At 39.3% G+C, this 13437-nt stretch overlaps 1 protein-coding gene across 2 annotated transcripts in view; it reads left to right on the forward strand.

Moving 5' to 3' along the window:
• Positions 1-1287: 1287 nt before the first annotated feature.
• RB1CC1 (RB1 inducible coiled-coil 1) overlaps positions 1288-13437 on the forward strand; it is a 39345-nt gene continuing 27195 nt past the window's right edge. For both annotated transcript variants that reach the window (XM_081873973.1, XM_081873974.1), the window contains exons 1-8: positions 1288-1398; positions 2397-2526; positions 3102-3228; positions 3317-3487; positions 5630-5832; positions 6738-7173; positions 8407-8577; positions 13037-13221. In XM_081873973.1, coding sequence (XP_081730099.1) covers positions 2456-2526; positions 3102-3228; positions 3317-3487; positions 5630-5832; positions 6738-7173; positions 8407-8577; positions 13037-13221 — 1364 coding nt within the window. In that variant the 5' untranslated portion in view covers positions 1288-1398; positions 2397-2455. The remainder of the gene's footprint in view (positions 1399-2396; positions 2527-3101; positions 3229-3316; positions 3488-5629; positions 5833-6737; positions 7174-8406; positions 8578-13036; positions 13222-13437) is intronic.

The raw sequence follows: 13437 nt of genomic DNA on the forward strand, positions 1-13437 counted from the left end.
AAAGGTCCGGTGACTTCTGTTTCAGTGTATCTGAAGAAGTGTGCATGCACACGAAAGCTCATACCTAGAACTAACTCAGTTGGTCTTTAAGGTGCTACTGGAAGAAATTTTTTTATTTTGTCTTCAGAAGAAGTTTGGCAACACATCCTTGATCTGATTCAGGGCACTGCTAAGGATTCAGGCCTCATCTACACTATACATTTAAAACATACTACTTTAAACAGTCCCAAAGAATCCTGGGAAGAGTAGTTTGTTAAGGGTGCTAAGAGTTGCTAGGAGACCCCATTCGCTTCCAAAGCTACACTTTCAGTGGTTTAACGCTGGATGCTTCTTCCCAGGGAACTCTGGGAACCGATGGAAATGAGTTGGGTGGAATGTGGTTGAAGGAGAGAGAAACTTGTTTGATTGGATGCAACTCAGTCTCCAAACAACGTTCATAATAAACCCGTGATCTGATTATGTTTGGATGTGCCCTGATTTTTTTGTTCATCTCAGTATCATCATCAGAACTTTGATCTGGACCAGGTTAGGGCAAGAATATATAGTATTTGTACTGCATTTCAAACGAAGCCTCTCAAAGTATATTGCACTTGTTTTTCTTCCCACAGTGGTTCTGGATAGGATGACAACTAAGGACTATGCTTTGTTCAGTTGTAAATAACAAAGCCTGGTCATTGGTGGTAATTTAGTCTCTTCTCTGGGCAACTAGACAGGGAAGCGTTTGTAAATTACAGAACAGTTGCTTTTTCTCCTTCTCCTTCTTAGAATCATAGAACTGTAGAGTTGGACCCCAAGGGTCATCTAGCCCAACCCCTGCAATGCAGAAATCTTTTGTCTAATGTGGAGCTCAAACCCACGGAGCTGAGATTAATAGTTGCATGCTCTACTGACTGAGCTATCCCACTATACACCAAATTACTATCATAGATATGTGTGAGCTGGTGGTATTCATGAGTCTGAGTTTTCTGTTTCAGCTTAGATGAAATTGTTGTGTTCATGCTGTACAGAAATAATTTAAATGAGGTTTTTCAGTATTAATCAGTCTCACATTTCTTTTCTCTACAATCACCTAGTTTTCCCCACCTAATGTTTATTGTAAACCTTCTATGGCAATTTTGTTTTTTGTTCTGTTTAGTACAAAGTATACAATTGGCATGAAAAAAGTGTTTTAATAGTAGTTTTTGAAGTGCAGCATTGTCATGAACATTTGAATAGTCATTGTTAACTTGCTTCCTGTTGCACAAATATTCACCCTTCATTCTCTCTCACCCCCCATTACTTTTTAGGTCTTTGATGCTCTGTGTTTACTTCATTCTCTTGCCAAAGTCAAATGAGGAAAATAGGTGGTTTTGCAACCCAGCTGTTAAAGACGGTGGAACCTCCATGCAGTGCCTGAAGGTAACTGTTTCATCCCGGAGAGCAAATATTTCAAGTTTAAACTCATAACAAATTATTTGCTACAGTTTTTTGGTGTTTTTTTTTTGAGAATTTGTTGCTAAGTGATTGGTGTCATCGTAAACAAATTAAAGTCGCCGGGTTTTGCTCTTTTAATTAATATATTATAATGATTCCTCCTGAACATCCAGGTGTTGAAGTAATTCTAGCAGTTACGTAAACAGTTCCTCTAAAGTCTTAAAAATATAGCCTATCTGGGTACAGAAGCTTTGTTGCCAGTGATGGTTGGGGCTAGAGGCGAAAGTGAGTGAAGCAATAAATGTACAGATTACCTTTATACAGTAGGCTAGTAAGGCAGCCTGTTTCCTAGTTCCTTTGCAAAAATTCATGAAAAAGTATGTGTGAAAAATTTGGAATTCTCAGGATGTTACAGAGTGTCAGTCTCCTAGGGTACCACACACATGGGGTTGTATCCAGTGTTAGTCCTCCTCTAGAGAAGACTCTTTGAAATGAATGGATGAGACCAGCTTGGGTATGTTAATTTCAGTGGGTCTACTCTGAAATAATGTCACCTGCATGTCCCAGGAGGATGTACAATTATTGGGATCTGAGTTAGTTCTTGTGTTTAGGATTTTTTGGGGGGGAGGGCATGCATGCAAGAGATGGTTGAAAGAGGCAGAATAGACTAGTAATACAGTGACACCCTGTATCATGCTACCATACCTTGGTTACTAATAGCCACGGGGTGGTCACCGACACAGTTGCTTCTGACTTCCCCCAAAATGTCGCAAAGCAAATCAACCCCTGCTAAAGGCTACCACACGTACATATGCTGTCATGGAATGATTCTCTTACGTCCTTGAACTGCTGCAGCATCAGTTCATAGCTATATGTTAGGATTTCCTGCTATGAATGTGCCTCAAGTGTTGACACTGAAAACCTTTAAAATGAAAATAATTTTTATGTGTTATTATTAAGCTGATACTTGGGTTTCTTTTCAGCTTTTAAATAATAATCACAGAGTTGAAGCTATAAACTTCCGGATCTTAAAGAAGTCACCATGAAGTTATATGTATTTCTGGTCAACACTGGAACCACCCTTACCTTTGACACAGAACTTGCTGTACAGAAGTAAGTAAATCTGTCTGGTCTTCTGTGAGGAGTCTGTTGCTGGACTGTTCTTAGCAAAGTCATCTCTTGATTCACAGTATATGTTTTGTTTGGGAGTGAGAGTTAAAGCAAAACTGCTTTTAGAATGAACCTGTAGTATTCCAGCTTTTCTGAGACACTTAGAGAATTTAATAAATACTCTCTTATTAATGTGGTTTTTGTGCCATTACATGAACCTTGCCGGAGCTCACCCCCTTCGTCCTTGTTTGAGATCCTTCCTCCTTTGCCAGTCACTCTAAATTAAGAGAGCTTGTGCTGGATATATGGCATGGTCACTGCAGCAGGGCCAACTTACGTTGCCTGTTCTGTCCTTAAACAGTTGGAATGGTTTCTCATATAAAATGCCATTAGTGATGGATTGATAAAGGGCAGTTACTCCTAGCCTCTATCATTGTCCTAGTGTAGGAAGTAACAGTTTAATAACTGAACTTTGGCATTATCTATATTAAGTCTTTAACATTTAGAGTACTCTGTAAATGTATAATTCTTAAGGATCTGTGGAAGATACTGAAACTTTCTTTTGTCATTTTAATCAGTGTGGCAGACCTTAAACAAGCTATCCAAACTAAATATAAGATCGCTATTCAACATCAAGTATTGGTTGTCAATGGAGGAGAGTGTATGGCAGCTGACAGGAAAGTCTGTAGTTATAGTGCTGGAACGGTAAATATTCACTTCTCTTTCCATTATTTCATTTTTTTAAAAAAAAGTCTGGAAGGAGAAGAAAGTAATACTTATTATCTTAACACAGGATACAAACCCAATTTTTCTCTTCAACAAAGAAATGATCTTGTGTGAACGTCCTCCAGCTATTCCAAAAACAACATTTTCAGCAGAAAATGAGATGGAATTAAAAGTGGAAGAATCTCTTATGATGCCTGCAGTTTTTCACACGGTAGCTTCACGGACACAGCTTGCTGTGGTAAGCAGTTTCAGACCCTTTAACAATTGGGCTGTGTTAAAGCATTGAGCACTCAGTAAAATCTCTCAAATTGAAGCTAGCTGGACATGTTGCTGCTTTCATGGTACAAAGTTTTACTTTTGGTACTCTTCTGTTTCATTTTGTGTGGATGGAATAGTATCTTTTGGATTTTGACATATTGGATTAATACAGGAGTCTGTAAACAAGTTTTGAAATGTCCTCTGTTTGTAGGAGGTTAGAAGTAATGATAAAGTAATGATAATGGTATGGTATGACAGGGTGAACAGGTGTGGAATAAGGAAGGGATTGTGGCATGAAACAGAAATGTGTGATCCCATAGACTGTTTTAGAACTTTTTAGAATCTTGGTAAATGCCCAGAAAACATTGCATTTGCACCTACCTTTAGTTAGTACCATTTTCTCTTGAGTATTTTTCAAAATTACATTTTCTTTGAACGGAAGACCACCAACATGTTTGCAATAAAAGTGGTATTTCTGATGCAAATGCACTTTATGCTGTTTATGGAAGTGCAAATAGATATGTGTGTTGCATGAAAACTACATGGGTTTTCATAACTTTCTGTAAAATGCTTTGAGGCTTTTTTTTAAAGTTGGCATATAAATCATACAGAATAAATATGATTACAATTAGGTATTTTAGATGGTTTTTATAAGAACAGATTTCATTTTGCCTTGATTGGGTGGATAAATCCTTTGATACTGTGGGTTCCAGTAAATTCCAAAAGTGCATCAAAAAGTGGTCTGCCAGATGTTTCAAAGAAGCTTAACAAGTAGCATGTGATGGACAATGGTGATTTGATAGCTCAGTTTCTGCAGAAGATTCCAGGTTGAATGTGTGGCACCTTCTGTTAAAAGATCAGCTAGCAGGAGGTTGGGAAAACTCTTTCTGAAATCCTGGGCAGCCTCTCCCAGTCAAAAGTAACTACTGGGTTAGATGGACAAATAGTCTGGTGGAGCTTCCTATGCTCCTTCATAGCCATATCATGTTTCTCCCTAACAGCTAGTAATCAAAGGTATGCTACCTCTGAACAAAGCAATTTGTCCTGCCTGCATTTATTTAACCCTAGCATTCATGATATTCTGTGACAATGAATTTCATAAACTTCATTTACTATAGGAAAATGTACTTCTTCTTGCTAGTTTGTCCTGAGCCTGCTGCTTGTCACCTTCATTCAGTGACCCTGAGCTCTTTGAAAAGAGGATAATTTATCATATTTAATGAAGTTAGTTGGTTTTATTTCCAAAAAATTTATGCCACCAACATTAGGGGGAAAAATATCACGATCAACAGCATGAAGTGAATAAAATTTCATTCGTAAAACAAATACAAAATATATTACAGGTCAGTAATATCTGACTAATACATCAACTGATGAATACATCAACATTGGTTGATCACCCCTTGGACAGAAGTGAATAGATTTTGACAGATGCCTAAATTCCAATGTAATAGGTGCCTATCTGATGTTGGCTGGAAGTGCATTCCAAGGGACAGGTGCTTACCCAGAACTAACATCATAGCAGGAGTCAAACTTAGTTTATTGACCCTTATCCAACTCACTTCAGCACCGCCACACCTGATTCACATGGTATGGAAGAATAGTACTGGGTGTTGTTGATGTACTGATGAGGGCCAATCAGAGAGGATCTTGGGAGTTTTACACAGCCTGGAAGTAGGTAGGAAGTGCTTATTGGCACCTAGCCAGCACTTGGGAATAAAAAAGCTGGAGCATAAGCTGGAGGAGATTTTTCTCTTGCTCTTGCTAGATGCTTTCTTGCATATTAACAAAACATGCAGTGCCTATGTGTTGGCTGGCTTTGGAAACTGCACAGCATATCACCTTGTTAGTGATCTGCAGGGGGTGAGGCATTTGAGCCTGTGTTGTTCTGAGCCTTCCAGGACAACTACTCTCACTCAGATTCCTTTTGCAGGGCCTTCTACTGCACATCTTGTCTTTGCACCAATGAATCATTTTCCTCCTAAGGAATATCTAATAAATGCTTTTAGCGTTTCATATATCTTAACTTGAAAATGTCAGAGTTTTTTCATCATGTTTTGCAACAAGTTGATATGTACGTCTGGAGCACTAACATGTTAATGTTTATGTTGTTTTTGTACAGGAAATGTATGAGATTGCCAAGAAACTTTGTTCCTTCTGTGAAGGCCTAGTCCATGATGAACATCTTCAGCACCAAGGCTGGGCTGCCATAATGGCAAATTTGGAGGATTGCACATATTCTTACCAAAAGCTGCTTTTCAAGTTTGAAAATGCATATTCAAATTACCTGCAGTCCATAGATGATATTAAGCTGAAACTTACACAGTAGGTTTGCCATTAGACTCCTCAATAAGAAGCTACCTCTGCATAGTCGCTTTACTGAAAACCAAGGTTTTATGGGTTTGGGTTTTTTTACATTTACAGTAAATTAAATTTAATCCAGTTCCAGTGTCTTTCCACTAATTGAAATAATAAATAGTGCTAATGGTATTATTTATAGAGGTTTAATTTTGGAGTTAAGGCTATAAACCCAAACTTAAATCTCACTAAATTCTTACTTTTGAGTAGATATGTACTGGGATTGCACTGTAAAAAAAAATGTAAGTTTTCCTAACCTTTTTTTCTTCAACACTCCAATGCAAGACCGTGACTGGCTCAAGGACACCCAGGGAGCTTCACAGTTAAGGTGTAGTCCAACACTCGAACCATCACACTACACTGGCTCATCTGAAACCGTTTGCTAAATAGTGTTGCACATGCATACATAAAAGTTTTAGCTCTAGTAAAAAATAATCCTATTCAAGAATTCAGCCCTTCCCCTTCCCTGCTGCCCTTTCTGAAAGGGTCTTGTAAGCACATTCAGCTGACCCCAGTTACAGAGGGTTCTCAGTCACATGGGAGACTGTACCCACATTCAGCTGGAGGCAGTTACAGTTCCCCGTCAGACTTTCCTTCATAATGTTGGATGGTTGAGTGGAGAGAGCAGGGTCACTGCTACTCCTCCATGGATACAATTAATGAACATCCGAATAAGGCTCAAGTCACGGTCCAATTCAGAATAGGTTTGAATATTTAATTTTATAAGGAAGCATTTCTTAATTGGAAAAAGTTGAAGACTTGAGTATTAAATTGTATTGAGGACACCTTTGAGAGCATATTTTTAAATTGTTTGCCACTGTACCTCAGTTTCTTTGTACTTAATAGATTTTTGTGTGTGTTCTTTTCTCAAGCTTAGGGGCTGCTGTTTCGATAATGGCCAAGATCCCACTCTTGGAAAGCTTAACCAGACACAGTTACCGGGAATGTTTAGAACGACTAGATTCTTCTGCTGAACGTGGTGGGACAGAAAGTGAAGACACAGAGAATGAGAAGTCCGCTGAAGTAACACTTTCTCCTGACATGCTTAAAATGAACAAACAATCGCTGTTAGCATCATTTTGCAAATCGGTAGAGCACGCAATCCCAGATGGCACATCCTCCGAAAAAGTGGATGAAAACAGCCAAGCCAGTCAAAATCCTTCTGTTCAGGACAGTGATGCTTCAGTGGAACTTAAGGAGACTGATCTGCCTTCTTTCAATGTCTCACTTTTAGACTGGATAAATGTTCAAGATAGACCTAATGATGTTGAATCCTTGGTCAGAAAATGTTTTGATTCCATGAGCAGAGTAAGTTAATGCCTCAAATAATCCCATTGGGTTCTCTTCTGATATTTTGCGTTCTGGCTTTCCAGCTTGCTACAAGTTTAAGCATTCTTCATAGGAATACAGTGAATACCAGGAGTTCTGAATCAGATTTTAATAATAGTTGTACAATCCTCTTTCTTACTCCTACATTGCATGATGATCTTGCTGTGGTTTGTGGTTGTGGTTTGAGCGAGGTTCCCACTGTTCATGAACAGATATTGTTTTCACATGGTCACTCACTGTGGGAATTGTGCTGAACAAATATCCTTTTCCTTGTATCAGCAACCAGTCATCTTCTGAGAGGCTAGGTGTGGCCACTTGCTGCTATTGTCATTGTTAGAAAATGGAAATGAGCCTTGGGTCCACTTCAGAATTGACTAAGTTGTCACAATATGCCCATGATGTTAACTCTGAAATATATTTTAAGACTCTTTTATGAGAAAATAGGCTCTCCCATTGTTAGCATTTCTTTTTTAAAAAAGTAGCATGGGGTCAGAATAGAAACTTGTGGGATACCTTAGGCATTAAGCAAGTGTCCCCAGGACTACCTTCTGAAACCTTCCATCTAGGAAGGACTGGAGCCGCTGCAAAATGGACCCACTCCATCTAGCAGTCCATAAGCATTTTGTGGGTGATGGTATCTGAGACATCTAAGAGGTCTGCTAGAACCAACAGGGATGGTACTCTCCCTATTTAGTTCCCAGCAAAGATCATCCACCAAGGTGACCAGAGTAGTCTTCTTCCTGAAACCAGATTGAAATGGAATTGTTTCGGAGGGATCCCACTTCACCCTGGACAAGTCCCAAATCTCTCATAATCTGCCCAATTCAGTTCAGAGTCATCTGAACAATGCACATACCTGATGGATACATGGTACATGGGCTTGAAAGCTTTAGAGGCCTGATTTAAGAAAAAAAGACCAAAAGATACTTTTTTTGTTCAAATGAAACAAGCTGCAATCCTGTGCACACTTTCTTGGGAGTAAGCTCCACTGAGCATAGTGAGACTTGCTTCCAAGTAAACATGCATTTGGAATGTGTTGTTAATCAGAAGGTTTAAGGAACTAATTAAGGATGACATTTTCATCTGCAGTTTAAAATCTTTCAAGCTTTGGTTTCTAAAGTTACATATGTGAAATTATCTTTCCATGATCCATTGATAGTATTTTTTGCACTAAAAGTGGTTATTCATGCCAACTGCCTTTTTGTTTTTCAGCTTGATCCAAGGATTATTCAGCCCTTTTTGGCAGACTGTCGACAAACAATTGCCAAATTAGATAATCAGAACATGAAAGCCATTAAGGGACTTGAGGACAGGCTTTATGCATTGGACCAGATGATAGCTAGCTGTAGCAGACTGGTAAATGAACAAAAAGAACTTGCTCAGGTAATGACTCTTTCAGTTTTTATGTGAGTGGCAGGTGGATGATACTGTTTCCCAAGGCTACTGTATCTCCCCCCCCCCCCCAATAATGGCACTATTTTTAAAGTATCACAATTTTATAATTTAGTATTAAGCCCTAGATTAGTGCAACCCAGGCTAGGAAATGTGCTGTATTTTATCAGAACATGTATTTGGAAGCTAGCCTTCTGATGGAAGACACAGCTGTCTTTTGAAAGGTGATGAAGAGGGTGGAGCAGAGCTGGCTGTGCCTTTAGGCAAACTGAGGTGGCTGCCTCAGGTGGCAGAAGCCCCAAAGGCAGAGCTCCGTAGTTGCCCTGCCACATCTATGCTGATGCAGTGGTACCTCTGGATACACACATCTCAGGTCACATATCCTTCAGGATGCGAACGTGGCAAACCTGGAAGTATTTTTCCAGGTTTCGCCGCACGTGCATGTGCAGAAGTGGTCCCTCCGGTTGTGGAAACCTTGGGATCTGACCCGAGCTTTGGAACAGATCCCGTCCACAACCAGAGGTACCACTGTATTGGCTAAAATAACATGAGATCTTGGGAGTGTGCAAGATCTCACGTGATTTCAGTGAGATCTCCCCCCAAATATGTGTCAGTGTCAGGGCTGGCAGAGAAGCGGCAGTGAGAGAAGCTAGGCAGGTAAAGGTGGTACTTCTTGTTTCACCTTAAGCAGCAAAACGGGTCTTGACAGCTCGGGTGGAGGCAGAACAACTCCAGGCACTCGTGAATGAGACAGATTTTGTAGGCCAGTTCCAGTCTTTATTCAGGCCTGCTTGGGGACCAAACCAGCTCTAGCCACATGAGAGAGAAACTGGAGTGGGGATGGGTTACACTCTTGATTTTGTTAGATCTCTTGATGGCCTTTGATACACACCACTGTGTGTTTAGGATCACCACTGTGGGTTTAGGAGTAGGGAGTGCTGTTTGCAGAAGGTAGCATTGGGTGATGTCTTTCAGTCCCCTGGGAGTTCCATGGTGCTATTCAGTTTAAGGGGCCAGTGGGATCAAATGCCATTAGGAAGTATTATAGCACAGCTCTATTTCTCTGTAACATCTGAATCAAGAGGTGCTGTGGAAGTCCTGAAACAGTTCCTGGATTGAGGGACAGCAAACTGAAATGAAACACCAGCAAAGATAGAGGCCCTGTGTGTGAGTGGATACTGGATCTGAAAACTGGTCCGTTGCCTCTTCTGGATGGGGTTGCACTTCCTCTGAATGAACAGGTGCATAATGTGGGGGGGTTGATCCGTGATCCAGCATTGCCAATGGAAGCACAAGCATCTAGAAATGCCTTTTACCAGTTTCAGCTGATAACGCCAGCTGCAGCCATTTCTGGACAAGGGTAGTTTGGTGACAGTGGTACACACAATAGTACTATTAGATCTATAGTCCACTTTAAATGGGGCTGTCCTTACATTTCATCTAGAGTTGCTGCTAGTACAAAAAGACTGTTGCATGGTAGCTTTTCGAGGCAACGTATAAAGCTTCTGTTGAAAGTATTGCTCTGGCTGCCGATTTGCTACTGAGCTACATTCAAGTTCTTATTACTGGTGTAAAAAGCCTATACAGTTCTGGACAAGGGTATATGAGAATTCACCTCTTCCTCCTGTATCCTAGTCACTGAGATTTGTGGATAAAATTCTGTTGATAGTACCATGTGCCCCTGCTGTAAAGCATGCTGTGGCGCCAGTTCTCTGCATTTCTCCTTCTTGGAAGTGAAGCAGGCTCCAGCACTGTTGCCATTATTTATTTTGTTTATTTTGTGTCCTTCACCCTAAGTTCCCAGGGCAAGTTACAATATTATAGCACAATTGGGATTCAAGTTTCTCACTCCCATAACCCCCACCTCTGTTGCTCCTGCAGCAACTGTAATTAATTGCTCGCTTTAAGCTACCTGATTTTACTCTTTGATAAACATTTCTCTGTCACAGTGACCCTGAGCCACATAGGTTTATTGTGAGAGGAGGGTGTGTTGAAGCTGCTGCCTCAAAGCAGAGAGAACGATTGGCTGTGAACTGGATTGGATCCTGTTTGTGGAACTGGGATCCATTAATAATGCTGACAATATTATTTTAATTTTCCACATAGCTGTGTGAATTGTGCATGACATAGAGTGAAAATAAAAATAAATTCTTGATTTTATAAATAAATTCATCCATTAGATTTTCATCAATATGGTCAGTAGGTGGCATTGCATAATAAGGATACTTCCGCTCAACTCCTAAATCAAATGTAAAGCTGTAGAGATGTTTGTGCTACTTACATTCATTTGTGACTTTCATTTGGTTGTGTTTATTTCAATAATGCATATATTACATCTTTTATCCGAAAATGCCTTTCAGGTGGCATACATAAAAATTAAATGCAATATTGAAATAAACTTAAAAGTCGTGAAACAAAAATATAGGAAAATTGAGAGGAATAAACTATTCAGCCAGTTAAAAGTACAGCAATTTTAAATCCCCGGGCAAATAAAAAGGTTGAAGCCTGTCGCTAGAAAGAATACAGTGTTGATTGTTTGCTTTTCTTTAAAATCTTTGTATTATGAATATAAAAAGCTATATTTTATTCAAAATCCAGCCATTTCTATATGTAGAATACAATGCCTTTTCCCATAATTATGTGGAGACATCTGAAGTTCTGAAGGATTCAAACAATCAGCTGGTTATGTGCTAGCAATCCTGCCATTGACAGCTGTGTCCACAGTTGACACGCTCTATGTGTAGCGTTCAACAGCCACTATTTGTGTTAATTGAAATCCCTATGTGGGACATAATTCTTGAAGACAAATATTCAGCTTCACCTCATAAATATAAAATGATTTCATATGTAGTTCCACATGTTTACTAGCTGTCCAATGTATTTTTTCAGTAGCGACTCCCAATTGATGGTGCAATGTTTTCCTTAAACATTTCATTATTCCCCGCTTCACTACCTTTTGGCACTAAAAGAAGACAATCATATTTTCCTTAGTTTTTAATGGACAGTCTTATTCTTGTTGCTTTTATTGTTCTGTGGTTTAAATTTTTATTGTTGGCTACCTTGGAAGCTAACCATGGATTATTATTATTTTTTAAAAAGCTACTTCATGTAAATAAGATGCAGAATTTTTGTAGTTTGCAATTTCATTATATAGCTGTGTCTACAATCCTGTATGTGCTTACCTGCGACTACCATTGAACTCAATGGGACTTATTTCTGAGTAGGCATAAGATTGCCCTGTAGCAGAAGTAAAAACATAATTGAAACTCTTTTAGTAATAATTCACTAAAATGGAGCAAGGTCCTTGAAACAGTAGGAAAAATATGTTTTAAAATTAGCAGTTTGCGTGACAGAACAGTATGGTTTGTTAGTCTTGTTGACAGATGTTCTATTTTAATGTCATGCAGTTATATAAGTAGGTTTTAACAAATGAGGTTTTTTACTCTAGGCCAGTAATTAAGTTATGGTTTGCAGAAGATGTGCCCATTTTGCATGGAGTACTAAATGATCTGAATAGTGTTCTTGTCCTTGGTTTGTGTATATGAAGCTGGCACAGAACATTTGACAAGATAATAAATAAATATGTATTAATTTCCATTTTTATACCACCCACCATCATTTCAGTGTCACAGCTTGGGTTACAAATGAAACATCAAGCTCATAGAAATAGAGAATTGTAGAGTTGGAAGGGATCCCAAGGGTCATCTAGTTCAGTGTTTCCCAACCTTGGGCCTCCAGCTGTTTTTGAACTACAATTCCCATCATCCCTGACCACTGGTCTTGCTAGCTAGGGATTATGGGAGTTGTAGTCCAAAAACAGCTGGAGGCCCAAGGTTGGGAAACACTGATCTAGTTCAACCCCCTGCAATGCAGGAATCTCAACTAAAGCATCCATGACTGATGGCCATCCAACCTCTGCTTAAAAGCCTCCAAGGAAGGAGACTCCTCCACCTTCCGAGGGAATCTGTTCCACTATCAAACAGCTTTTACCAGCAGAAAGTTTAGTCAGAATCTCCTTTCTTGTAACTTGAAGCCATTGGTTCGAGTCCTACCTTGTCTATTGAATTGTGTTTCTTTATAAAACTGCACAATGTCTTGTTTTAAATGTGACAGCTCAAATAACTAACACTGTTTAGCTTGGTTTTGGGATATGCATGGATCTGGAGCATTAAGATGTATTATAATTGAGTGATTATGTGCTGTGAAGACCAGGCATCATCGTCATCGTCATCATCATCATAATTTATTTATACCCCGCCCATCTAGCTGGGTTTCCCCAGCCACTTTGGGCGGCTTCCAACAAAATATTAAAATATAATAGTCTATTAAACATTAAAAGCTTCCCTAAACAGGGCTGCCTTCAGATGTCTTCTAAAAAGGCAGTGTTTTTGTCCTGCTTTTGTTTTCATATCTTGCCACAACAATGAGTTTTAAACCTGTTTTCTTTTAGGGATTTTTGGCTAATCAGAAGAGAGCAGAGAACTTGAAAGACCCTTCTGTATTACCTGATTTGTGCTTGAGTCATGCAAATCAATTGATGATTATGTTAACTAACCACCGGAAACTTTTAGATATTAAACAGAAATGTACTACTGCCAAACAAGAACTTGCAAATAATCTACAAGTCCGGCTGAAGTAAGTGATGCTGCTGCAGTGCTATATGCTCCTCAACCATGTTTTGTTTTGTTTCCTTTTTATTGTCACGAGCCTGTCATGCATGCAACGCTTCTAAAATTATGTTTTTATGCAGGGATGGGAAACCTCCACTTCGTAATGGTCAGTAACTAAATGGCCTGCTATGTCAAGCATAAAGATCTGTTATCACCAATCTAAGTACTAGGTGCTAAGATT

The sequence above is a fragment of the Podarcis erhardii genome, assembly GCF_964252035.2.
Source record: "Podarcis erhardii genome assembly, chromosome: 8".
NCBI lineage: Eukaryota > Metazoa > Chordata > Lepidosauria > Squamata > Lacertidae > Podarcis > Podarcis erhardii.